General features: G+C 47.3%; 1 protein-coding gene across 2 annotated transcripts in view; it reads left to right on the plus strand.

The window, feature by feature from the left end:
- Positions 1-220: 220 nt before the first annotated feature.
- LOC141085614 (BAR/IMD domain-containing adapter protein 2-like) overlaps positions 221-27175 on the plus strand; it is a 145303-nt gene continuing 118348 nt past the window's right edge. For both annotated transcript variants that reach the window (XM_073571140.1, XM_073571141.1), the window contains exons 1-2: positions 221-348; positions 23693-23891. In XM_073571140.1, coding sequence (XP_073427241.1) covers positions 23844-23891 — 48 coding nt within the window. In that variant the 5' untranslated portion in view covers positions 221-348; positions 23693-23843. The remainder of the gene's footprint in view (positions 349-23692; positions 23892-27175) is intronic.

Below are 27175 nucleotides of genomic sequence, written 5' to 3' on the forward strand. Positions count from 1 at the left end.
ATACTTGCATTAATGCTTTTTTTTAATTAAAAACTCCGGCAATGAGTGATTCTTTGGAAATAAACCCAAAGACCTGCGCAACGAAAAGAAATGTGTGAACACAATCTAACCTTATGTCAGATACATTGGTCTTAAAATTGCTGTGGATTTTTGACATTTTTTTTCCGGCTTAGTAAAGCACATGCAGACACGCACTCGCACATAATATTGGTCTGATTGAATATACTTCAGTTCAGATGATCACACTGCAGCACTGTTCTCAGCTGCCAGGGAGTATATTGAATCAGCCCCCTGCAAAAGAAGCTAAGCCCAGGCCTGCAGGCTGGTGGAGGAATGCCTGGTGCGGAGGTAAGTAATGCATCGCTTCCTTATCATAGAAAATCCTGCAGACATGCAAACACAATATGTGTGAGCTGAATGGATTCTGGGCATGGAGGAAATGGGATTTACATGAGACGTCTGTACAGCATATATGGATTCAGGATTCCATAGCGAGAGCCACAACAATGAACCACATGCTTCAAACCACATAGATTTCATTCAGAGCATCAAGGATCATGCAGGGTTGTAAGCAATGATGATCTGATTGATGGCTGGAGAAGTGCAGAAAAAAACAACCCAAAAACCAATGTAATCACACGATTCACTGCAAGGATCCAGATTTTCACCTGCTCTTCCTTTCACGTTCCCGCCGGCCGACCCCTCTACTCCTATTATTCTCCCCCTACACAGGGACAGATCATAATGATGAACGGGGCAGTATCCAGACCCCAGAAATGGGATGGAAGCAGCGCACCTCGAACTTCACGCAAGGGTTGGAGCTTGGTCATGGAAGACCAAAGCAAAAGAGAAGAGCTACTAAAAAACCGAACAAAGTCCAATAAGCTGCTTGTAATCCATAGCAAAGGGCCGGGGGCTAAGATTTAAAATTGTGACGTTATAATAAGCTGATCTTCCCGCCACAAACCGCTGCAGGCGATGGCAAAATCCAGTAGTAAAGTAGCACTCCGTATTGTGTTTGGGTTTTTTTTTTCCTCCGTTTGGTCACTTCTGCCCCTACATATATTAATCAGCTGGTATTACCTTATGTTGTTGTTCCTTTCAACCTGAAAATTAATGGTCTACTGATTTTCTCAGTGTAAATGTAAAACTTGGCACGCCACTATATGATTTATTGAAACAATCTGGATAGAATTATTTTAACGTTTCACTCCTACACATGGACTTTCATCAGAAGAAATTGAATTGCAGGAACAGAAGAGATATGTCAAAATGGAGATGTGTGGACAGCGCTGTAGTGTGACGTCTGTCACTATTGGTAAGGTACTTGTACCATAACGCTATCCACGTATCCATCTGGCCATATCTCTTCTCTTCCTGTAATTCAATTATCCTGATGAAGGTCCATGTATGGGATTGAAACTTTAAAATGATTCTCTCTAGACTGTTTCAATAAATCACCTTTTCTGCTCATATAGTGGACTGCTGGTCAGACGGCCGTATATTCTCTCATCTGAGAGAATCAGGACGATTATTCAAATTACACTCTGATCAGAATGTGAGCAGAGTGTGATCCGATTCTCTCAGTGAGAGGAAGATGGAGAACAAAACTTCTCCATCTTTTCCATTCTGTGACCCCACAGAAATTGAACTGTACTCAGATGTCATCAGAGTGCAGTCCAAAATTTTCCATGCATCAATAGACTTGAATGGGCAAGTGACATTATCAGCATCTTATAATGAAAAAGGGAGAGGGGGAGAGAATGCTACCAGATACTTGGCAAAATGTAGAACTGGGACCTCACCTTTGTGATAGTCAGATGTATGGGCCGTTGCAGCATTCTGGTTCTATAAAAACATATGTATTTGCTACCATATAATGATGTCCTCCATCCTAGCCCTTTTCCTGGTATAATGTCTCCCATCCTGGGCCCCTTTCGGTAATAATGCCCTCCATCCTGGGCTCCTTCTTGCAATAATGACCCTCGCCCATGACCTTTACCTTAATAATGTCCCCTATCCTGAGCCCCTTCCTGGTATAATGTCCTCTATCCTGGGCCATTTCCAGCAATAATGTGCCCCATATAGGGTCACTTCCTGGGATAATATCCCACAATCTGGGCTCTGTCTTGGTATAATGTCCCCCATCCTGATACCCTTTCTGGTACAATGTCCCCCCCCATGCTGGGCCCCATTCCTGGCATATTATCTCCTTACTGGGCCCCTTCCGGGTATATTGTCTCCCATCCTGGCCCCCTTCCTACCATAGTACAATGCCCCTCATTCTGGTCCTCTTATATAATGTCCCCCATACTGGGCCCTTTCCACGGATGTCTACCAACCTGGGCTCCTCCTTAGTGTAATGTTGCCTATCCTGATTACATTCCTGGTATATTGTCCCCCATACAGGGCCCTTTCTTGGGATGTCTCCCAACCTGGGCTCCTTCCTAGTATAATGTGCCCTATCCTGGTCTTCTTCCTAGTATAATGGGCCTCATCCTGGTCCCAATCATGGTAAAATGCCCCCCATTCCTGGTCCCATTCCTGGTCTAATGTTCACCATCTTAGTCCCCTTCCTGGTGTAATGTTCCCCTTCCTGGTATAATGTCATCCATCCTGGTTCCCTTCTTAGGCCAACGTAGGAGCTCGCAGCTGACTTTGGCATGCAAGCACACTACCATCCATGGGCATGCCAATGTTAGCTGCAGGCCTCTGACTTCCCAGTGGCATGTATTGCAGCCCGGCGAGCTGGTGTCGTGTGTCTGGTACTGCAGCATCTGTAGCTGTAACTGAGATCCACTATCACAAATGTAGTCAGTCGTGGCGCTAGTATGGCACCTAAGCTGAAATGGTTTTAGCATCTTGGACAACCCCTTTTGTCAATTTAAACTTATCAATAAGTGGAGCAGTATTTGATGCAGTTTTTTTTTTTTAAATCAAGACAGAAGGCGAAGCATAGCTCTTAACAACTAAACAAAAACCTGCCATAAACTGCTAGATCTGTTTGTTAGAAATCTCATCTAAAGGCCCCGTCACACACAGCGAGATCGCTAGTGAGATCACTGATTTTGTGACGCATCAGCGATCTCTCCAGTGATATCACTGTAGAACATCCATCAGCGACCACCCCCCCCCCCCCCCCGCCGGGTATCGCTGATCGTGCAGGATCGTCCTGGGCCATTTTTTGATCGTTGGTCTTCCGCTGGCCAGCGCACATCACTGTGTGTGGCAGCGGGAGACCAACGATCAGTGACGCTGCACGCTGGTATCCAACGTAAACAGCGGGTAACTTAGAGCCACGCGGCTCTTGGATACCTGCTGTTTATCCTAGATACCAGCGCACGCTGGTAACGGGTATCCAAGGGCCGCGCGGCTCTTAGTTACCCGCTGTTTACAGCTCTTGGATACCAGCTTGCTCGCTGGTGAGTCTATGTGACAGGTCACCAGCGATCAGCTATGTACCAGCGATCCCATCAATGTCGGATCGCTGGGACATCGTTGTGTGTAACGGGACCTTTAGAGTGTTAGATACACAGTTTAGCCATCAGTTGCTGTGATCTGAGTTGAGCTGTCATATTGTTGCAGCTCTCAGATCACAGTCATTTACAATGAGCGCTCACCATGTCCAGGCTGCGGAGGTGATTTCATCCAATGATGTGTACTCACCACTGGATGAAGTCACATCTGCATCACTGGTGCTTGGACCTGATGATTGCTTACAACATGGAGCTACAGTGATCTGAGTGGAGCAGTCATGTCATTGTGGTACACGGATCACAATCATTGCCAGGCACTGCACACCAAGCTCAGGCTGTGGCGATGATTTCATACAATGATGTGTGCTTGCCACTGAATGAAATCACAACTGCAGTTGGGTCGCCCTCCCAGGGCTGTGTGTGGGGTACTCGGTACCGGGCCGGTGTCAGCGGGATGTGTCACAGCAACAGTGACCCGGTCCGTGGCCCTGGGCGCCCAAGTAATGGGGAATTGAAATGGTGGAATGTAGTTGATTAAATGAATAGTTCGTGACGCCACCTGTGGTGTTCGGCAAGTGAGATGTAAAGCCGACGCTGCGTGCAGATCCACTGGGACTGATGGTATGGTGCAGCAAAGATGTAAAAGCTCCCCACAGGTGGAGCTGTAGTCCCAGGGCAGTGTAGATGTGGTTGGCACGGGGATGTAGCAGTGCTGGAAGGGCAAGAAGCAGACAAAGACACAGCGGGGTGCAATTTCTGTACCTTTACTTTATAAATGCAGTCCAGGGTCCTGATTACAGATGCTACCAGAGCAGGCTAGCCTGGAAGCAGCTCTGGATTCTCTCTCAGCAGATGGACTGTGCAGTCTCCTTCCCTAGCGCTTATTTGAGTGAAGTACTCCTAGCACTGAGTTACAATGAAGTTCCTCCTAATTCTCTTCTACTAGCACTCCTCGTATGGCAGACAGCTGTAGCCACTATTCCTCTCTTGGATCACTCCGTGCTGTTGTGTCTCCGAGTCTTAGGTGGGGGTAGGGCATTTACAGCCTCCTACTCCTCTGGTGTCTGTTGCAAGACCATTAGTATCCGTACAACCGTGGAGACCAGGCTCCAGTTCATGCGCTCTCACTGGAGATGAGCCTTTCCTCTCCGCTCGATCTCCGCACTTCACCCTCCTCACACTAACTGACCACTCCTTCCTCTTGGCCCTCAGAGAGCACTCCTCCCTTCAATTCCGGTTCAGAGTTCCCCCTGCTGGCCTGGAGTGGAACTGTGTTGCATGTATAGGTTAACTGCGAGAGAGACCCTTCACTGCTTCCAAGCCTGGAATTACCCTCCCTGGAGGAAGGCAAAGCCGCTGTGGCGGCCATACTCCTGGGGGCGCCACATTCCCCCCTAGTGCAAGTCAGCTCTCACGGGCTGATGAAAAACATAAGAAAAACATGTAAACAGTATGGAGGTTACAAGATTTGAAAAATGTACAAAAACCAAAAGCTCCAAAAACAGTCCTATGATAACAAGTCCATTCCTGGGCAAATGGTGAACTATATACAACTTGGTGACCACACAAGTCCTGTGGTTCAGTGTCCATAAAACAAGGGAAAAACTGGAAAATTCAGAGGAAACTCTTACAGATTACCTGTAGGCACAAAACTTGAAAACAGTTAAATATATACACAATTTCAACATTCACATAAACTTAGCTATGTACAATATCTGATGGGTGGTGTACCTTGTGTAGTACGGGTAGACCTGCATAACACTGGTTGTTTGGGGCTAACTACTGGTGTAGTGTGTAATGTACTGAATACACTACTGGTGGTTCTGTATGGCACAGGGATACTAGATTGTCTGCGTACTCTTAGACTCACCATGGGTATAACAGATTCACCACTGGCAGGGCGAGGACTCTCCGGCTCCACTGCTGGTGTGGCTTCTGCTGCCTGATTTTCCTGATCTTCAGGATCTTTTTGAGTCACTTCTTCCTGTGCTACCAGCTGGGGAAAGGTCAACACTGGCCCCACCATTGCATCATTTACTTTAGTCCAATTTGCAGGGAATTCTCCAAGTATGGTGCTGACCATTTCTTCTTCCATGGGTTGAACGTTATCTTGTTCTTCCATTCTTTCTCTTATCTGGTCAGGGCATAATTTCAAATGATCCCTGGATACGGTTGCTGAGGTTTCTCCTCCATCTTTACTAAAAAGGCATACCTTGGTATTGTCAAAGTTTGAGGGTAGAATGGTGTAGGGTTCAGCTTCCCATTGGTCATCCAGCTTATGCAGTCATCTTTTCCTCTTGAGGACTTGTTCTCCTGGTGACGAGAACTGCAGGTGCATGCTGATTGTAGTTCCTCTCCTGCTTTTGTCTTGCCTGAGCTAGACTCTTTTCCACACACTCTTGTACTCTTCTGTACTGTTGCTGCCTCTCTGTGTCCCAGTCAGCATCTGGTGACGTCACTTCAGGTGTCAGGACTCCCATGTCCAAATCAATAGGCAGTTTACCAGGCCTCGCTCTCATCAGGTAGGCTGGAGTGCAGTTGGTGGAATTCACAGGAATGTGATTGTAGAGGTCTACCAGATCTGGCAACTTTTCTGGCCACAGATTCCTCTCTTCCAAGGGCAAGGTCTTCAGCAGGTCGATCACCACCTGGTTCATCTTCTCACACATGCCATTGGTCTGTGGGTGGTACGGTGTTGACTGGATCTTCTTACAACCATACAAGTGACAGAATTCCTGGAACACTTCCGCCTCAAAGGCTGGACCTTCATCTGTAAGCACTCGCTCAGGATATCCATGTGGCCTACAGAAGTGCTGTTGGAATGCTCTGGCTGCTGTCCTGGCTGTTTGATCTTTGACAGGCACAACTACCAGGAATCTTGAGTAGTGGTCCACGATGGTAAGAGCATAGATGTAGCCTGACCGGCTTGGGACCAACTTCACATGGTCCCGGGAACCAACTCGAGTGGCTGCTTGGTCACTATTGGCTGCAGAGGAGCTCTCTGGCTGTCTCGATCCTTTCTGCGCATGTTACTTTGTCCAAACTCCCGACACCACTTCTCAATGGCTTTCCTCATACCAGCCCAGTAGAATCTCTCCCAGGCAATGCTTCCAACTTCTTCCATCCGAAGTGTCCAGCTCCATTGTGGTATGCTTCCAAGACCATTGATGCCTCTCTCTTTGGGACTATTACTTGCCAGATCAGCTCATGAGTGCGGGCATTGATACTCCTCCAACACAGCTTTCCTTCATAGATGAACAGCCGGCCTCTTTCCTTCCACAACTGCTGGGTTTCTTCAGGAGCATCTGGCTCTGGACGTGAGTCAGCTTGTGACAGTTGCTCCTTCACCAGGAGAACTGCAGGGTCACTATCCTGAGTTTCTGCCCAGTGATGATGGGGCAATGGATTTAGGGTTACCTCTTTCAAGCCAGACCATCTGTTTCTCACTCCATGGGCACGTTGGGCCGCAAGTGGCCGGTGGAAGGGAGGTAACTCGATTTCTTCAAGAGCCTCAGGGTCTTCTCCTGCATCTGGCAGATTAGGCATTCTGGACAGAGCATCAGCATTGGCATTCTTGTGCCCTGCTCGGTACTTGATGGTAAACTCATAGTTAGACAGCCAAGCCGTCCATCGCTGCTCCAGTGCACCTAGTTTTGCAGTGTCCAAGTGAGTCAACGGGTTGTTGTCCGTGAAGATGGTAAACTTGGCTGAAGCTAGGTAATGCTTGAATCTTTCAGTCACAGCCCAGACTATGGCGAGGAACTCCAGCTTGAAGGAACTGTAGTTGTCAGGGTTCCTTTCAGTGGGACGAAGCTTCCTGCTTGCGTAGGAGATCACTCTTTCTTTGCCATTCTGTACCTGTGACAGTACTGCTCCCACTCCCACGTTGCTGGCATCAGTATACAACACAGAGGGTTTGTCATAATCTGGGTAGGCCAGAACTTCATCTCATGTGAGAGCCATCTTCAGTCTGGTGAAGGATCTCTCCAACTCCTCAGTCCATTCAAAGGTGGAACTTTTCTGTTTGGCCTTCTTGGACTGTCCCACCAGAAGATTTTGCATAGGAGTGGCTATTTCAGTGAAGCCTTTGATGAACCTTCGATAGTAGCCTACCAACCAGAGGAATTGGCGTACTTGATGGAGGTTGCTGGGCTTCGACCAGTCCCGGATGACTGTGACTTTGTCAGGATCCGGTGCCACACCTTCTGCACTCACTACATGACCGAGGTACTGTACCTTGGGCTTCAGGAGGTGGCATTTGGAAGGCTTCACCTTTAGGCCAAAATTGAAGCCTTGACCGAACACTTCAGCCAGGTGCTCCAGATGATCTTCATAGGTCTTGGAGAAAACAATGACATCATCAAGGTACAACCGGGCTGTCTCAAAGTTCATGTGTCCCAGGCAGCACTCCATCAGCCGTTGAAATGTTCCAGGGGCAGTGCAGAGCCCGAATGGCATATAGTTGAACTCACAGAGACCCATTGGAGTGGTAAATGCTGTTTTCTCCTTGTCTGCCTATGCTACGGGAACCTGCCAATACCCACTAGTGAGATCCAAGGTGGAAAAGTAGTTAGCAGTTTTAAGTGCAGCTAATGACTCTTCAAATCTGGGTAATGGGTAGGCATCTTTATGTGTAATGCAGTTAATTTTTCTGTAATCAACACACATTGTCATGGTACCATCCTTTTTCTTTACAAAGACTATTGGAGCTGCCCAGGGGCTACAACTGTCTCTGATGACCCCTGCTTCCTTCATCTCTCTCAACATACCTTTAGCACATTGGTATTGTGTTGGGGGTATAGGCCGGTACCTTTCTTTAATGGGTGGATGATCTCCAGTGGGGATATGATGTTGAACCCCTTTTGCCTGCCCAAAATCTAGTGGGTGTTTACTGAATACCCGCTCATATTCTTGTGTCAACCTGTAAACCCCATTTTTCTGGTATGAAGGTGTAGAGTCAGTCCCCACCTGCAGTTGCTGGCACCACTCCTCCATCTGCTTCAAAGAGCCATTGTCCTCCACCTGATTGGATGAGACCAAGGGCTCTGCTGCCTGCAAAGAGTTGTTATTAACAGTAAGCAGCTTAGCAACTGTGGCGTACCGAGGTATTGTGGCCTCCTCCTCCCCACAATTCAAAAGGCGTACAGGTACTCTCCCTTTACGTACATCAACCACCCCTCTGGCTGTCAGGACAGTGGGCCTGCTATCAGAATATACTGGTTCTACCAATGCCTGGTAATCCTTCCCTCTGAGGCCTATGGCTGCCCGACACCAAATCAACATTTCACATCTGGGGGGTATTGCAATGGGGAAAGCGTCACTCACTCTGACGCTGCCAAATTTCTCCGCCCGAGAGTTCTACCTGCTGTCTTTGCATCAAGGCCTTGATCTCCTTCTGCAGGACCCGTTGTTCACTGGAACCAGCAGTCTCAGCCACCTGTTGCAACAAGACAATAACCTCGGAAAGACAATTTTCAATTACATTTGTACCAAGAGTCATCATGGGATTACATTCACGTCTATCAATATCCACAACTATCAGACCTTGAGATTTTCACTCCACCCTCCCCACTTTAACAGTAATTTCTTTACATCCCACTTGTGGTAAAGACTGACCATTACTGGCAACTACTTTTAGTTCATCAGTTGGGCCACGGGTGAGTTCAGAGTCAGCCCAATACCGCTTGTAGAGGATATAGGGCATGGTGGTCACCTAGGGGGCGCTGGACTGCTGTCAGTTGATTCCTGCAGGACCCGAATAGCCCGGTCCTTAAAATCAGCAAAGTCCAGATCAGGGTTTTGCAGGGTTATAATAATAATAATAATCTTTATTTTTATATAGCGCTAACATATTCCGCATCGCTTTACATTTTGCACACATCATCATCACTGTCCCCGATGGGGCTCACAATCTAAATTCCCTATTAGTATGTCTTTAGAATGTGGGAGGAAACCGGAGTGCCCGGAGGAAACCCACGCAAACACGGGGAGAACATACAAACTCCTTGCAGATGTCCTTGGTGGGATTCTAACCACTAACCACTAACCACTGAGCCACCGTGCCGCCCGCAACTGCCCTCTGTGGGTACTGGATAGGAGTCCTTCAATGAACTGCTCCTTTAACAGTTTATCTTCCTCCTTGACACTGTCAGGATCAACTTGCTTAACTGCCCGCAGCACCTCCTGCAGGTTAAGAGCATAGTCCCTGATACTGTCCTGCGTTCTCTGCTGACATACAAAGAATCGCATCTTGATTTCAGCTGCAGTGCAGGTGTCAAAGGTGCTTCTCAGCTTGGCTAGAATCTTGTTAACAGTCTCTTTGTCAGTGTCCTGCCAGGCTTTCACCTCTCTCTGTGCTGCACCCGTTAGCTGTCCAATAAGGATGTTCACTTTCTGGCTTTAAGACAGAGGGTATACTTTAAACAAACTGTACAGTCTCTCTTTAAATTCACTCAGGGTATGTGACTCACCCGAGTACTGCGGTAGCCAAGCCGCTCCCGGAAGGTAGGGCATAGATAGCGGCATTATGGGGACCGCTGCGGCGGGCGCTACTCCTTGCGGTGCTGAGGCGCTGAGCGTCCGCCGCTGCATTGCTGCTTGGCACAGACATTCTCTTCCCCCCCCTAGTTAACGTTAGCCAGGGCCGGGGGTTGAGTGAGCTTACCGGCGAGGCCTGACGCTCCGGGCTGTAGGCCTCAGCTCCTCCCCTTCTCGCGTGCTGTCCTCTCTTCCCGCGCGGCACTTCACTTCTTCTCGCTCTGTGGCAGGCTCCGCCCATGAAGGCCTGCCCCTTTTTGTTCCCGCGCGTGCCAATCAACAGGATAATGGCGGCAATGGTGCCAATTTCACACGCAGTCTATAGCACACAACAGTCTCTGGCAGACAGGACCCGGGGATACCGGGCTCCATAATCCTGTTCGTGATGCCAAGTTTGGGTCGCCCTCCCAGGGCTGTGGGGTACTCGGTACCGGACCGGTGTCAGCGGGATGTGTCACAGCAACGGTGACCCAGTCCGTGGCCCTGGGCGCCCACGTAATGGGGGAATTGAAATGGTGGAATGTAGTTGATTAAATGAATAGTTTGTGACGCCACCTGTGGTGTTCGGCAAGTGAGATGTAAAGCCGATGCTGCATGCAGATCCAGTTGGACTGATGGTATGGTGCAGCAAAGATGTAAAAGCTCCCCACAGGTGAAGCTGTAGTCCCAGGGCAGTGTAGATGTGGTTGGCACGGGGATGTAGCAGTGCCGGAAGGGCAAGAAGCAGACAAAGACACAGCAGGGTGCAATTTCTGTACCTTTACTTGATAAATGCAGTCCAGGGTCCTGATTACAGATGGTACCGGAGCAGGTTAGCCTGGAAGCAGCTCTGGATTCTCTCTCAGCAGATGGGCTGTGCAGTCTCCTTCTTAGCGCTTATTTGAGTGAAGTACTCCTAGTACTGAGTTACAATGAAGTTCCTCCAAATTCTCTTCTACTCTCATTCCTCGTATGGCAGACAGCTGTAGCCGCTATTCCTCTCTTGGCTCACTCTGTGCTGTTGTGCCTCCGAGTCTTAGATGGGGTAGGGCATTTACAGCCTCCTACTCCTCTGGTGTCTGTTGCAGGACCATTAGTATCCGTACAACCGTGGAGACCAGGCTCCAGTTCATGCGCTCTCACTGGAGATGAGCCTTTCCTCTCCGCTCGATCTCCGCACTTCACTTTCCTCACACTAACTGACCACTCCTTCCTCTTGGCCCTCAGAGAGCACTCCTCCCTTCAATTCCGATTCAGAGTCCCCCCTGCTGGCCTGGAGTGGAACTGTGTTGCATGTATAGGTTAACTGCGAGAGAGACCCTTCACTGCTTCCAAGCCTGGCATTACCCTCCCTGGAGGAAGGCAAAGCCACTGTGGCGGCCATACTCCTGAGGGCGCCACACAGTCCTCATGCTTGAATCTGATGAGTGCTCACAAGTATCTACAGTGATCTGAATGGAGTAGTCATTTCATTGTGGCTGCTCCACTCGGATAACAGTAAAAAGAGGTGAATGTTCACCAAGATAGGGCACCAGATCTGCGGCAGTCACTACACGTCACTGGATTAAATTACCAATGCAGCGACTTGAAGACAGGCTGAATGCATGTGTGGAATTCCCTAACAAACAGGCATTCCACACATGTATTCAGGCTGTCCAGCAGCCGCAAATCATGCAGCTGAGATGACGAAAACTAAATCTCCGACCACGCCAAAATACTTGGAGGACACCCGAGCATGCTCGAAAAAACCCGAGCAACCAGTATACTTACTCATCACTAATCCCTAATCTTATAAACAGTACATATTAAGTACATACACAATACAGTAACATTACAGGAACACATTAACATTGGTAAGCGACAAGGTACCATATGTAATCCATGTGAACAGTGTCCAAAGAGGAGGAGACGTGACGGCCACGGTCACGTCCTTACAAAAGCATAATGAATCCGTTATGCAGTTTGCATGGAGCCAGTGGTGTGAATTGAAGCACATGTGCTCAATGCAAAATCTCCATCAGGGAACCCAACTATCACTTTAATACCTTTGGCCTACTTTTATGGGTCAAAGGAACCTACTAGGCTTCAGAGTCTGGGTGCGACTGCAACCCCTATATTTAGGGTGTGTGCACACGCTGCGGATTCTGCTGCGGATCCGCAGCGGTTTTGGTCCTGCGGATCCCCAGCAGTTTCTGCTGCGGTGTACAGCACCATTATATCCTATGGGATCCACAGAAAGAATTGACATGCAGATTTACCTGCGGATTTTACTAAATCCGCGCGGATCAATCCGCAGCAGAATCCGCAGCGTGTGCACACACCCTTAGCCTCTATGGCAGGATGTAGATGCTGTATGGCTCCCTAGTACCTAGTTCTTTTAGAGGTTGAATCCACTCAGAGGCAACCTGCCAGTCGCAGTAGGATAATAGGACTGAGTTTGTTATGGTTTACCCCTGAGCAAAGGTTATTTTGTCTGGGCAACCCCACTAAAGTTATCTGTAATGGAGTCACGCGGTATAACAACAATAACCCATGCCCCTTGAGGTTCTTCAGAGCTTCGGTATTGAGGTGTGCGTGAGGTTCTTGTGTAAGATCAGTGAATATCCTTCATTTACTCTCCGGCAGTGACAACTTTATTAGAGTGTTTCCTGCCATACACTGCTTCTCTGTCTGAGAATCTTATTCCAACACTGAATTCATTTAAAAGTAGCATAAATGTGCGGTTGATGCCCTATGAATAAGATGTGAATTTTTCACAAAGGTTATGCAGACATGGGAACTGCTGTCAAGAAAATAGATCCTATAAGTAGTACGGCTGAGAAAATACTCCAAACCGGAAAATCCATCCAAACCAGATGTGTATGGTGCATGGGGTTTATGTGACTTCGGTGCTCCTCCACAATGTCTGATTAGCCCATGAAAGCCCTGTTAATTCCATGGAGCTGCACATGTGAAGAAGGATAACATGCATATAATAAATATATGTGACTGGTACAGAGGGGAAGAGGCCCTGCCATTTAGGGCTTGCTATCTACAGGGTATTGCTGAAGGAAACAGTAGGTTGGGGTGTTGGAGCAGTGAGGTGGCAGTGGGCTCATTGCAGGCTGTAGACTTTCCTGATTAGAAGAGTTTTCAGGTTGCGTCTGAAGTAGTCAAATGTGGAAGACAATGGGAAGAATTCCACAGAATGGGGGATACTTGGAAACATTTTGGATACGATTGGGTCAGGAACATGCAAGCACGGAGGAGAGAAGGAGGTCTTATGTAAACTGGAGATTACGTGATGTGGTGATATCGGAAAATTATTTTGGAGATGTATGGATGACTTTGTAAATCATTGTTAGTAGTTTCAACTGAATTAGTTGAGGAATTAAAAGCCAGTGAAGAGTTTGGCAGAGGGCAGAGGACTAATCTGGAAGCAGAGCTAAAGGCCCCGTCTCACTAAGCGACTTACCAGCGATCCCGACACCGATATCAAGGTGTCAGGATCGCTAGTAAGTCGCTATGTGATCGCTGGTGAGCTGTCACACAGACAGCTTCACCAGCGATCAGCACAGCGATGCCGAGCGCCCGGCATCGCTGGCCATCCTGTAAAAAATAGAATCAAAATAAAAAATATAGTTATTCTCACCATCCGACGTCGTGTTCAGTCATCCCGCCTCTCTCCACGCTCCGGTCCCAGTGATCGTTTGCATGAATGACCGCGAGATGTCACAGTCTCGCGGGATAACAAAGTCTCGCGGTCATTCGTGCAAAGGATCACTGGGACCGGAGCGTGGAGAGAGGCGGGATGGCTGAACGGGACGTCGGAAGGTGAGAATAACTATATTTTTTATTTTTTTTATTATTTTTTACACCTGATCGCTGGTCTCCCGCTGTCACACACAGCGATGCGTGCTGGCCAGCGGGAGACCAGCGACCAAAGAAATGTCCAGAGGTTTCTTGCAGCGATCAGCGATACCGGCAGGGGGGCCGCTCGCTGATCGCTGTCACACACAGCGATCTCGCTGGTGAGATCGCTGTTACGTCACAAAAGTTGTGACTCAGCAGCGATCTCGCTACCGAGATTGCTTAGTGAGACGGGGCCTTAAGGATATGCTGGAGAGGTGCATGAGTGTTAGTTGGTAGGCCACAGAGGAGGATATTACAGTAGTTAAGGTGGGAAATAAGGGCAGGTTCTAACATTTTAGCTGATTGGGGGTTGAGGTAAGGACAAATTCTGGAAATATTTTTTTAGTTGGTTGTGTTAAAGGCTTGGATGTGTGATTTGAAGGACAGGCCAGAGGCAAGGGTTATACCCATGTAACGAACTTGGGATACAGGGGAAAGTGTGATTTAATTTATTATGTTATACAGGTCTGTTAGGAGGGTTGAGTGAGATGGAGCAAAAATGAAGAGTCCACACTTAGTTTTAGAAAGCGTGAGGAGGATATAGCTGATAGACACTCTGGGATTCTGGACAGCAGAGAGGTGACATCTGGGCCAGAGAGGTAGATCTGAGTGTCATGAGCGTATAGATGGTACTGGAAGCCATGGGACTTTGAGTTGTCCCAGGCCAAGGGTACAGATGGATAAAAGTATAGGTCCCAGGACAGAGCCTTGAAGAACACCAACACAGGATAAGGACGTAGTGTGGGAGTGGGAGACATTAACTGTGTGGTTAGTGAGTTACAGTATGAGAAGATCCAGCAGATGACAACGTCTTTCATACACATCACTGTCTTTTGTTAAAATAACAGAAACTTCCCTCCCTGGTTGCAATGGACATAGCAACTACTGGGGGTCCCAGGAGTTAAGAGGAAAATGTCGCTGTTAAAGAATGACGCTGTTGCTCTTTTGAGTGTTTGTTGGAAATGGTCAGCACCCAGAAAACGGAGAGGATAAGTAAGAGTGCAAGAACAGAAAGAAAATCTAGAGTATTACAAGAGGTAACAGAATTACAACTACATGTGTATCAAGTGTGGTACTAATCACCATCACAGCATCGGACGTACTAATCTTATAACATGGGATCCAATCTGCAGATACAGAGTCCTTCCAAACCAGGAAGCATAATAAATCAATGGGATAATGATACACTCTCCCAAAACCTGCACTGCTTACACTAACCATTATTTTTTATTCATAGGTTGCAAATATCAATAGGGTTTAGTTCTTTTTTGGGGAGTGCCATATGATGTTGGTAGTGTACACTTGTATAAAAGTGGTGTTATTAAAATGATTTTCCTTTACTTACACCCAAAACAATCAGCTAAATGAAGTGATTGTGTCACTTAAACAGAAGGAAGTTGCAGTACCAAAGCACATTTATAACTGTATCTATATAGTTATCCTTGTGTAAAGTGTGGCAGAGTGGTAGTGATGACCGAGCTGCTGCCTGGTTGCGCTCGGCTGTCCCAGTGTGCTGTAGGGTGTGGGGTGCATCACACTCGCTTGTAGGCCGCAGGTTTCCACTGTCTTCAGGCTTTTGTCCTCTGGAGCTGCCGCACACAATTGACACATGCTGCTCCTAGCAGCCCACTGCACCTGAACTTAGGAGAAATGCAGTTTTAGGTCCAACTCCCTCTGAACTCACGCTATCAGGAAGTGCCCCCCTTTTTATCAACACTAGTTCCCACCCACTGGGCTAGTTCTAACATTAGCTTTTTCCTATTACATATAAAACCGCATTACATTTTACACAAAGCACAGTTGTCTTCAGGGGCAGGAACAGGGTAAGACAGTATGTGGCGCCCCTGAGGCTCGGTCGCCACAGAGGTACTGCATCTCCTCCTGAGGTGTGGTGCCCCACCATCCAGGTGAGTTGGAGGCTCCTGACCACGCTCTAGCACTCACATCCCACACAACACGGCAGTTCAGCAAAGCCACATTGCGGCTCCCTGCTTGGAGTGTAGCAGAGCACCTTTGGTGGCTCTCTGCTTGGAACACGAAACGTGCTGGGAGGCGGGTGCAGTTGAGAATGCATAAAAGAGCGGGAAGGTTTAGGATTACAGGTCAGTCAGTAGGAGAGAGTGAGGAAAGAAGATCCCTGGGAGAGGGATGGAGGAAGGAGGTGCTGCAGCAGACCTCAGTGACCTTGGTCTGCTGGCACAGGAAAGGAAAGGAGAAAGACATTGAACTGAAACCTGATCTTCCAGGAGAAGGAGAGATTAGTACGGAACAAAGGAGTAAAAGGGAACAGAGGACGTGGGTTAGGAGAGAACCCTGCCTAGAAGTTCTAAGCGCAAGGCCGGGGCCCGGTCCCCGAGGTTGTATGGATGCTAATGGTCCTGCAGCAGACACCGGTGGAGTAGTGGGCTGTAAATGCACTACTCCCATCTAAGACTTGGGGGCACAACAGCAACATTGATAGTGAGCCGGGATTCAGGAGAAGCAGTCCCCGAAGCAGGCTACAGCTGTCTGCCATAGAAGTAGAGTTCTTGGGAACATCTGTCAGGAGGCGCTCCAGTGTAACTCAGTACTGGGAGTACTTCACACCAAAGGCGCTATATGAGGAGACGTTCAGAAAGGTACATATTGGCGGAACGTTGGAAGGGAGCATTCCATCTGGCCTGGAGGTTGACTGAGTCTCTGACCCGGAGGACACGGTACGGAGGCAGGCACCTGTGTGTACCACAGACTGTGAGTAAAGCTTTGGAACTACAAGCCCTGGTGTCCTCCACTGATTCTTGCGCCAACACACCCAGCACTGCTACACCTGGGTACCAGCTACTACCCCGCTTGTGCCTCTCTTCTGCCCCAACATCTACATTGCCCTGGGACAACAGCTCCACCTGTGGGGAGCTTCACCATCTTGGCTGCACCACACCACCAGTCCCAGAGGATCTGCATGCAGCGTCGGCTTAACATCTCCCTTGCCGAACACCACAGGTGGCGTCACGAACTATTCATCAATTCTATTTCATTGTTCTTTCACGCCCCCCCCTTTTGCAATGGAGCCCCAGGGCCACGGACCGGGCCACAGCTTCCGTGACAACTCCCATTGAGATCAACGGGCCCGGTGCTGAGTACCCCCACAGCCCTGGGAGGGCGATCCTAGTCAACATCCCTACATTTCTCCCCTCTTTAAACAAGGTCATCCTCGACCTTTCTGGAATATGGAAGACAACATGCAGCATATAACATTCACATAAAACACCTAAAACAGTTAGTCTCCTCTCTTCTGGGGTATAGAATGTCCATTGCTAGTGAGTGCACTGACCTCAAAATTAAACAGCACAAGGTCTCAGACCCGTAGGCCAACATAACAATTATCCAACAGTCTTTGGGCGCATCCTATGTCTTTCCCCTGTAGAAAACTTTAGTTAAGTGGTCCTCTCGGTCAGAACCGCAGACCAATGTCCATCCGAGTCCATGTACCAGAAAAACAATGGCCCTTAGGCACACATTAACAGTTGCCCTTCAGTCCATGGGCATGATCCAGTTCCTTCATGGGTCTACATGACCCTGGTCAGTGTGGCGACCCTGACACAGCATGTCTAAGTTCCTTGTAATCACATGCCCATTGGCCAATACAGCAACAGCTCCAGTAGTTCTGTAGCACAGTCGATACAGTCCCTCATCAGTCCTTTAAGACAAGAGTACAGTTTTCACAACCCTGACCCAGCTTGATCATTGGGTCATCCTTTTCCAAAACTCTCCTCCCCCTTTTGTTCAACAACAGTCCCTTTAGTTTCTCAGTTCATAGGGACAGAAAGGGTTTCTGCTTCTTTAAGAGTCCAAAGTCCTGCAATCCAGCAGGGTGGTACATAACCCCCTGCTGTTCTTTCGGACCCGTTCGGTGGTGCCAGAGAGCGCAAGACTAGTTGGCGTTGAAGCCCTGGCTGTGGGCTCTACTGGTTGCAGCTGAGCGGCCACCTTAGGCTGCTCCCTTCCTGGCCTCAATGCCCTGGGATCTTCCTCTTCTAGAGGGTGCATGGTCACCGCATACCACCCTCATGGTCCCTCCTCCTTAATGAAGCTGAAGCAATCTCCTGGCCACAGCATGTAGGGCCCATGCAGTAAGGACCCGGCGTTTACATAGACCTTGTGACTTCTTCTTGGAAAAACCTGCACCATTTTGTGGAGTCATAGTGCTGCATGACTTCCTGTGTCTTCCGGAGGCTGACTTCACAGCTCCAGAATGCTCCTACTGGACCAGTACCAATCTCTCCCTTTCCTTTCTTTTTCGGTTCTACCATGACCACTCACTTGACTTTGGCTGGACCAAGGGGTTGTCAGACGTACACCCAGGGCAAGGGGGCTGAGGTCTCTGGCTGAGAGGAGACGCTCAAGGAGGTTGGGGTGTACTCACTGCGAGGGCTACCACCATCGCCTTCAGCTGTACTGCCTAATAGCGGGGTTTTGGCAAGTCCAATACGACCGCTTCCACTTGGAGGTCAGGCTTGAGCTCAGGGACCGACTTCAGAACTTCAGCATCGGGGTCTGGATCCGGATGTTGAAGTTTTCTAGAGGGCTCAGCAAAATCCAGCAGTCCCCCGACCGCATCTACCATTCCCACTTCCGCATCTAAAGTTGCCGTTCAGCCCATCCAGGCCCATCATGTTGTGCAGCATTATAGAACCGCACCATATTGACTTGCTTATTTCACTTCTCTCTCAGCAACCATGGCGCTGCATCGGCTGATACACTGACAAGCAAAAGAGTAACAATGTTTTTAACTTTGGATTTTAGGCTTCATAACTCACCATCCTCTATTACTTCAACTGTGAGAGTACCATCATTTTAGAGACAATCATCTTAGCTAAACTGATACATAAATTTGACTTGCAACTATTTAGCATATGAATAGTTATGAAAATTCTTGTCATGTCACTGCATTATTACTGTTTTGCTCCTGGTGGTGAAAAAATAATTTTTCTCTGTATACTACAAAATAAAACCTGTTCTCACATTCCCTAATAGCTCAATGTGTTATTACGTTGATTCCCAAGTGAAAGGTCACTAATTCCAATCGAGGAGCAGCCATGAAGAAAATTTCCCCAAAAAAGATAAACAGCATCATTCAGCTCATCAATAGCGGTCTGTCGGCGAAGAAAATTGCCAAACTGAGTGCCATAAAAGTTGGAAGAATATGAAATGAAGTCCATTCATCCATTCAGAAGCCAAGAGGTGGACATCCAGGCAAAATATCAGTCAACAAGTCAGCTCCTCATAAAGTCTATAATTTCTGCCACATTAAACATGGCAGTGGAGGTGGCTCATATGCTTCATAATAGTGAGATCACAGACATCCATGCAAGCATGTTACATACCGTATTTTTTGGACCATAAGACGCACTTTTTTCCCAAAAAATTTTTGGGGAAAGTGGGGGGTGCGTCTTATGGTCGCAATATACTCTCGTCCCCCGAGATTTCGGGACGAGATCTGAACCCGCGCATGCGCCGTCCCCAGACCGGCGGCCATCTTCCCGGCGTCCATGTTCCCGGAGGCCACCGCAACATGGCGGCGGCCAGCAGGGGATGTGCGGGGGGGCCTCCGGGCTTGGAGGAAATGCCGGCGGAGCCGCTGCCCCTGCACTGGAGCACAGCCCGCTGCCACCACCTTCCCGCAGAGGCCCACTTGACCCAGCACAACTGCCCCAGCCTGAGGACAGCTGCCCCAGCCAAGCTGCCCCAGCCTCAGGACAGCTGCCCCAGCCTCAGGACAGCTGCCCCAGCCCCACACAGCTGCCCCAGACTCAGGACAGCTGCTCCAGCCCCACACAGCTGCCCCAGCCTCAGGACAGCTGCCCCAGCACAGCTGCCCCAGCCTCAGGACAGCTGCCCCAGCCCCACACAGCTGCCCCTGCCTCAGGACAGCTGCCCCAGCACAGCTGCCCCTGCCCCAGCACAGCTGCCCCAGCCTCAGGACAGCTGCCCCAGCACAGATGCCCCTGCCCCAGCGCAGCTGCCGCAGCACAACCAACCTGCCCCAGCACAGAGCCGCCACCGCACGAGCCTGGACCACTGAATGACCCCTGTGACTACTCCTCCATCTGTGCCGGATCCCTTCCCAGGTAAGCTGAATTCGGACTGTAAGACGGACCCCCATTTGACACATTATTATTTTTGTCCCTATTTTCCTTCTGAAAATTGGGGTGCGTCTTATGGTCCGATGCGTCTTATAGTCCGAAAAATACGAGTCTGCAATTGTGGCCCACAAAAAGGTGAAGAAGCCTCAACTTCAATATTGTCATGAGAAGTGTTGGCTCCAGTTTGCAAAAAAGTACAAAAAATGGACAGAAGATTGGAAACGGGTGATTTGGAGCGATGAGATGAAAGTCAATAGACAAAGCTCTGATGGGTGCAAATAGGTCTGGAAGAAACAAGGGAAAAAGGATTGAAAAATTGAAAGAACTTTTGAGTTTGGTGGAGAAAGGGATTGAGCTATATGTGAGCATCCTACAAGACGAGTTACTTCGTACACTCAAGTACTATGGGTATGGACAACATAGTGTTCCATCAGGGCAATGAACCGAAGCATACGTTGAGATTGGTGAAGAAATTGTTCGATGACCATGAGGTAGAGGTGTTGGATTGGCCCCCACAGTCCCCAAACCTAAACCGAATCAAATGCTTGGGGTAGAATCAAAGAAATAGCTGTATAAATACCCAAGTTAGTCAACCAGTATGCACCTGTGATGACGCCGGTGGTGTCACTGGCGCTGCCGAGGGGGCGCTATCAGGAGGTCACGTGAATGAGCACAGGGAGTGCAGGAAGAAGGCACGCTGTGCACAAGGACCTGAGACTAAGCAGTGAGCAGCACACAGGACCTGGCACTGAGCAGTCACGTGACCAGGGGGCGGAGCCACTGTGCATGAGTGAAGGGAAGGCAACTGAATGCACAGAGTGCAAGGCAAAGATAGTACACGTGGTCAAGGAAAGCTGAGGGTCAAGAAAGACAATAGCATAGTACCTAGGGATAAGACAAAGCGTAAATGGAGACAAGCCAAGGGGGTCAGATAACCAGGAGAGAATGGGGAATACATAGCAGGATACAGAGGTGAGAGTCAGAGAATGAATCGGGTCATGCACAGCAAGGCACACAAGCACAGAGACACAATTACGGAAGTAACCTGGGTCAGCAACCACTAGCCAAGTATACGGAAGAATCACCGACTCCAGACCCAGGAACTGCCAGCATTAAATAGCCTCCCCAAAAACCAAAGAGAGGGGAACTAAAGTTAACCCTGACCTGACCAGGATGAAAGCGGAGCCATCCTGTCCAGGGTCATGACAGCACCAACTTGGGAACGTGTAGAAGTGACCTGGGATCAGATTTTGGTCGACACATGTTTGAATCTGAGATCATGTCCTGAAGGATTTAGGCAGTGTTCAAAGCCAAAGGAAGATTTACAAAATACCAATAAAATAATTACAATTTACAATTTTAGGAGCAAAACAGCAACACTGCAGTGACATGACAAGAATCTGTATATCTAATCATATGCTAAATAGTTGCAAGTCTAATTTATGTATGAGCTCTCCAAGATGATTCTGGAGCGCCCGCCAGAGTTGTGGGGATACTCGGTACTGGGCCGGCTCTTAAGGGGATGTGTCACGGCAGCAGTGACCCGGTCCGTGGCCCTGGGCGTCCAATGAAAAATGATGTTTAGGGGAAATAAAGTTTATAAGAGATGATTCGTGTAAAGCGCTGCGGAATATGTTGGCGCTATATAAATAAAGAATATTATTATTATTATTTATTCGTGACACCACCTGTGGTACTCGGTCAAGGATGGCCAACGCTTCTTAAAGAGACCGCTGGGGCTGATGGTGATGCAGCAGAGTTGATACAGCTCTCCATATGTAGAGCTTAGTCCCAGGTCAATTATATTGTTAAAGATGGTGATGATGGATGTAGTGCAGGGTGGATGGCACAGTAAATATCTCCAAGGACACAGCAGGGTGTAGTTTCCAAACTTTTACTCACGGTTTGAAGTGCAGGCCGGGGCACTAGTTACACATGAAAATGGAGGTTCAGGGAGCCTGGAAGCAACTTAGAATCCACTAAGCCAGATGGGTTTTGAGGCCTCCGTACTGCCCTATCCTCTGAGGTCCTTGCTGCCTAAAGCTATGCTCAGGCCTCTGTTACTTATTGTTCTGAAGTACTTGCCCGTATGACAGGCAGCTTGAGCCTATTGCAGGTTTTGCTCCTTTATGGCGGCTCCGGGCTCTGGTCTGCTGCTGTGCCTTTGCGTGTTTGCTGGGCCAGGAGACCTGCAATCCCCTGCCCTCTGTATTTAGCTGCTGGGACTGTTGTACCCGTCGGCCACGGACTCCGGCTTCTAGAGCTGTACTCTGGGGTGAACTTGGTCACAGCTCTACTCCCCAGGTTCTCTTTTATTTCTCCTCTCTTCACTCAGACTCTGTCCCTCTCAGTCCCAGACACTGCCTGACTGACCCTGCCTCCAGGCCAGAACCAATAGAGAAGCTCCCCTGAAACTGGGTTTAGAGCTCCCCCTTCTGGTCTGGAGTCAGGAAAAGTGTTGGCTGTAAGTGTTATCTGGTCAGGGAACCTCTCCTTGCTTCCAGGCGAGGGAGGCAATGCCACTGTGGCCACTGGACTCCTGGGGTGCCACATTTCTCTATAGAATGATGGTCACAAAGAAAGGAAAAAAACGATCAAGCAGTCCAGAATGATGTAAAAAATGTAAACTCTTTATTGGTATCTAGTTAGGGGAACAGGTTAGAGAGAGGAGAACAAAAAGAATCAGTGTACCTCTCTATATGCTGAATGCCTAATGGCTTCTTGTGTACATTTCATCTAACTGTGACTACCATGCCACTGTGATTTACATATTGGGCAGTAGGTCTGAATTTTTTTGCATACATTAATGGCTGTTTGCTAATTATAACTACTATATTCTTGTTGACCTCCAGCTTTTACATTGCGTCCTGTGCTTTATACTGCACATAGGCACTTTTTGTTCTCCCCTGTCTAACCTGTTCCCCTAACTAGATACCAATATAGAGTTCACATTTTTTTACGTCAATCTGGACTGCCTGATTTTTTATTTTTTTTTTTTTCCTTTCTTTGTGCCCATTTATAATGTTGACGATCAGTATGCTATTTTGTCCTCTATAACATGCACCATAATGAATAATATGACACTGCAATATAATTATTATGGTCTTATGTTCAAAGCAGTAGTGGACGGTGAGATATGGGGCCTGAGAGTCGAAAGTTCAAAACATTGCCACCCTTTTTGCTGGTCAGTGTGTGAGTATGCATGTGTACATATATATAAGTTCCCCTTCATACTGCTCACACGAGACAAGCAAACTCTTGTCCAAAGCGGCCACTTAGGAAAATCGGAAAATATTCCTGAAAACATAGCTCCATTCATTCCTGAGGACTTGGAGAGTTCTGCGTCCAGGGTTAAACTGTTTGCAGTGTCATGTCTCCCATTTGCAGGGGGGAAATTGGTGTGTGAGGGAAAAAGATGAAAGAGTCTGTGGATTAAGTCTAAGGCTGGAAGGTTAAGAGACCCCTTTACAGACTCCTGTAGATGTCTACAGAATGAGACCCCTCCTTTTCTGTCAAGCAGAATCCTCCCTTTATGCAGAGCACATAGTCAGCTAGGTGACAGCTGAGCAAAAGCCTCATTGGCTGTAAGTTTTTTTTTTTTTTTTTTTTTTTTTATTTAATTCTGAGCTGTAGAACTTTTGTCTGAGGCTGTTTTTCTCCTTCCCTCCCATCCTGTTTCCTCCCCAGGCCCTTCTCCTCCCTCCCACTGCCAGCCCTCCACACCAGAGCAGTGGTCAGTGGTCACCATCACAGAGCCACCTTCTGTCTCCACATCTCCTGGGATCCAGCCTTGTGTCCATCATCTAAATTCCATGTGAACAGCATCAAACCAAGCAACATGTCCAGGTCCGATGAGGTGAACAGACTGACAGAGAATGTGTATAGGGTAAGTGCTTCTTTAAGGAGACCCTTTCCTCCGCATGGAAGGGGGATCTTCGCCCTTTGCATACCTTTCATTCTTCTCTTTTGCTTTTATCTTTTTTTTATATTCCATTAGTTCGCATTCATTAAGATGTAGCGGAGCTGAATTCACCAGTTACTCTTTGTTTTTGTTTTTTTGCATCATTTGTGCACTGTGATAACTTAAAGTCGTTGCCATTTCACAATAAGTTGTGCAAAAAGGGAAAAACTCTGTTGAAATACGGTCTGAAAATCACAGATCAAGAGCAAATAAGCTGTGGATTTAGGGCAAACTATGTGTCATGTAATGTTGATACAAACTGATACTAAAAGTCACTTAAAAGTGTAAAGAGCAAAAAAAGACAAAGTAGCAATGACTTAACTGGCCTGAAATGCGTTGCAATCACATATTATTTTCGCTTTCCTCCATGATACTCTTAAGCTATTTATCGCGGACTAATCATCTGCTAATGGGGGCATTGTACACGGTTCACTGTGGTCCACTTAACCCTTCTATCATTTAGGATGGGGGGAAGGGAGACTTTTTTCATTGTGTCCTGACCCTAACGTGGTCCTAAGTATTCCAGGTCATCTCCATCTATCATTTCTGAAAGTTTCAGCACAAGTTCATCATGCGTCAGTAATGGGCATATTATAGGGTGTGTGCTGAAGCGAACGATACATACGTTTCGCGATTAATTGCTTCCCCAGGTGGTTTTAGAAAATTCAACCTTACAAGTAAAATGGATAAAACCAGCACGGAATTTCCATCTTCTAACCTTATCCATGTAAAATGTATAAGTGTTAAAAGCTCCATTAGGGAGGCAGCGTCCCCTCTCTCCATGCAGTTCTGCTTTCCTCTGTCTGGAAGCACTGGACACTTCCCAGTTGCTTGCGGTGGATGTGCTGCAATTGTATAGATGGTATGTGTCCGCACTGGAGCGTAGCGGTTCATTATAGTCCTCCATTGGCTCAGATTTACTCCGCTTGGAAAAAGAATGTGTCAATGTATAATTAAAATGGGAAACTAAGTTTTTACCGGAGTTTCCCTTTAATCTCGATTATACATGCCACTCAGGGAATTCCATTGACCGCGTCCTGCCTGTTATTTCCTCTCGTTGCACACAGTCAAACCAGGATGGGCTGTGTTGCCTGCGTATCATAGGGCCTCATCTTGGCGAATGCTTCCTTGAGTCTCCAGCGTTTAATTGTAAGGGCTGCCAAGGAACTAAAGAAAAAAAGAAGAGGTTGGCTTGTAGAAATAACAGCTGTGAATCGATCTTCTTAAAATGAATTCCAATGACAAAAAAATCCAACATTCTAAGTAAATATAAGCCATATGAGTTTCTCACGATTATGGACTTGCAGGTCTGTTCTTGTAGAGCCCGAAAAATCAGTTTAATGGGGTATGCTGGTGCAATTTACATATAGGAGGGTGACTGCCATCTGCATCGCCTAGTTTATAGGGCCTGATGTGGCCGTATATTATCTTCTGTATTATAGCCTTTTTTTATGGATTTGTGTATTTTTTTTTTGTATTTTATTTATTTTCATAGAAATATATCACTGTGCTATAACAAAAATACCATACTAAAAAATAACAATAAATATTCCTCTCGTTAAGCAAAGAATAATAACAGTATATCACACCATTGCTATTGAAGAACAATGGCCTGTACTTCACCTCCACTATGTTGGAGCCAACAGCTATAAATCCATGCATGATCTATTTACTGCATTCTTGAAAATAATATCGCCCCCCCCCCCTCTTTGTGAGCCGCTAATCCATGTAAGTTGCAGCTAAGTGAGACCGCACAATTCGCAGCCTATGGGGTCTTTGTTTGGCCAGAAGTGCTCCCTGAGAACAATGCCTAGGCTGCATGAATATAAAGGACACACCATATGCTGGATGCTGATTTTTTTTTTGCTATTGCTTTCTTAGTTTCGAACAGTGAATGGTTTGGGGTCTTCCGAGCTGTATGTCACAAAATGATAAAATGCAGATCCTCGCATCAAGCCATTATTGTACTTCATTAGTAGATGTCTAACATGCTACTCTGTCAGTAACAGGTGACAGTCTGGAAATAATGTAGGTCTGGTGAAGATCTCACTTCTACATATTTCTGATTTCTTTATTTATTTAATTCCATAATCTAAACTATTTTCTAATATCCTTGAATTTAAAAAATCCTATCCATCTCTCTCTACACTATCTAACAGCTCTTCTTTTCTTTTTCCTACTTCCTTTTGATGACATTTTGCTTGAGAATCCCAGTGCAAGTTATGGCACTCAAAGAAGTCTTCATTAGGGGGCAGAGACTTCCACAAAATCTGCTTCCTACCTGAAACAAAGCAATACCAGTGAGTGATGCTTATTTCAGGGGTTTTGGCTAGTCCCTGTATGACGTACACAATGACAGTGCACTCTCTGTTGCAAGCTCAGATCAGCAGCAATGAGTCAGCAAAAGAGTGCATTGACAGTATACCTGTGGTGGAGAGACTAGCAATGTCCCCGCAAGTGACTTCAAGGGTGACGCTGGTCTCTGCACGCCGGGTACTTTTACAACACACACCGACAGTGCACTTTGTCACCAGCTCATTCCTGCTGATCTAAGCTATTGAGAGAGCGCTCTGTCAATGTGCACATCACACAGTGCACATTGCACAGGGACTAGCCCAGAGACTGTGGCAGTGACGACTTGTTTCAGTAACTCAGCATGTACTGGGGATTTTAAAATGAAATGTCACCAAAGAGGAAGTAGGAAAAAATAGCAATTAGTCTAGTTAAGGAAGAATTGGGAATTTATAATTCAAGTATATTAGAATATAGTTTAGGTTATGGCATTAAATACGTAGGAATTTAGATTGAATTACAGACCACCAATTTAAAGATGATATTGACCCATTAACAAGCAGTTTTTATTTACGTACAAGAAAAATGCACCAAGTTTCATCAGTGATGTTCATGGGAGTGTCATTAGGTGTTCGTCAGAGTTTGGTAAAAATTTCATCAGGTTTATTTTTTACTGACGAAAAAAATAACATTTTTCCACCTTCTCCAGTCTGGGAAAAACGGACAGCGCACGATTGGCATCCGAATACTGTAACATTTTTTCACTGACCCATAGACTTGCATTGCCAATTATGATTCGACATTCGGATAAAATCGGACATGTCTCTGCCGGAGGCATCTCATCGAGCCAAAATAAACCTCCAGCTTTGAACTGATGAGTGGCAATGAACCTGAAACACATGGTTGTAAAAAGAGTG

Source organism: Dendrobates tinctorius, unplaced genomic scaffold (assembly GCF_039654945.1).
Source record: "Dendrobates tinctorius isolate UK_male_01 unplaced genomic scaffold, ASM3965494v1 ptg000028l, whole genome shotgun sequence".
Taxonomy (NCBI): domain Eukaryota; kingdom Metazoa; phylum Chordata; class Amphibia; order Anura; family Dendrobatidae; genus Dendrobates; species Dendrobates tinctorius.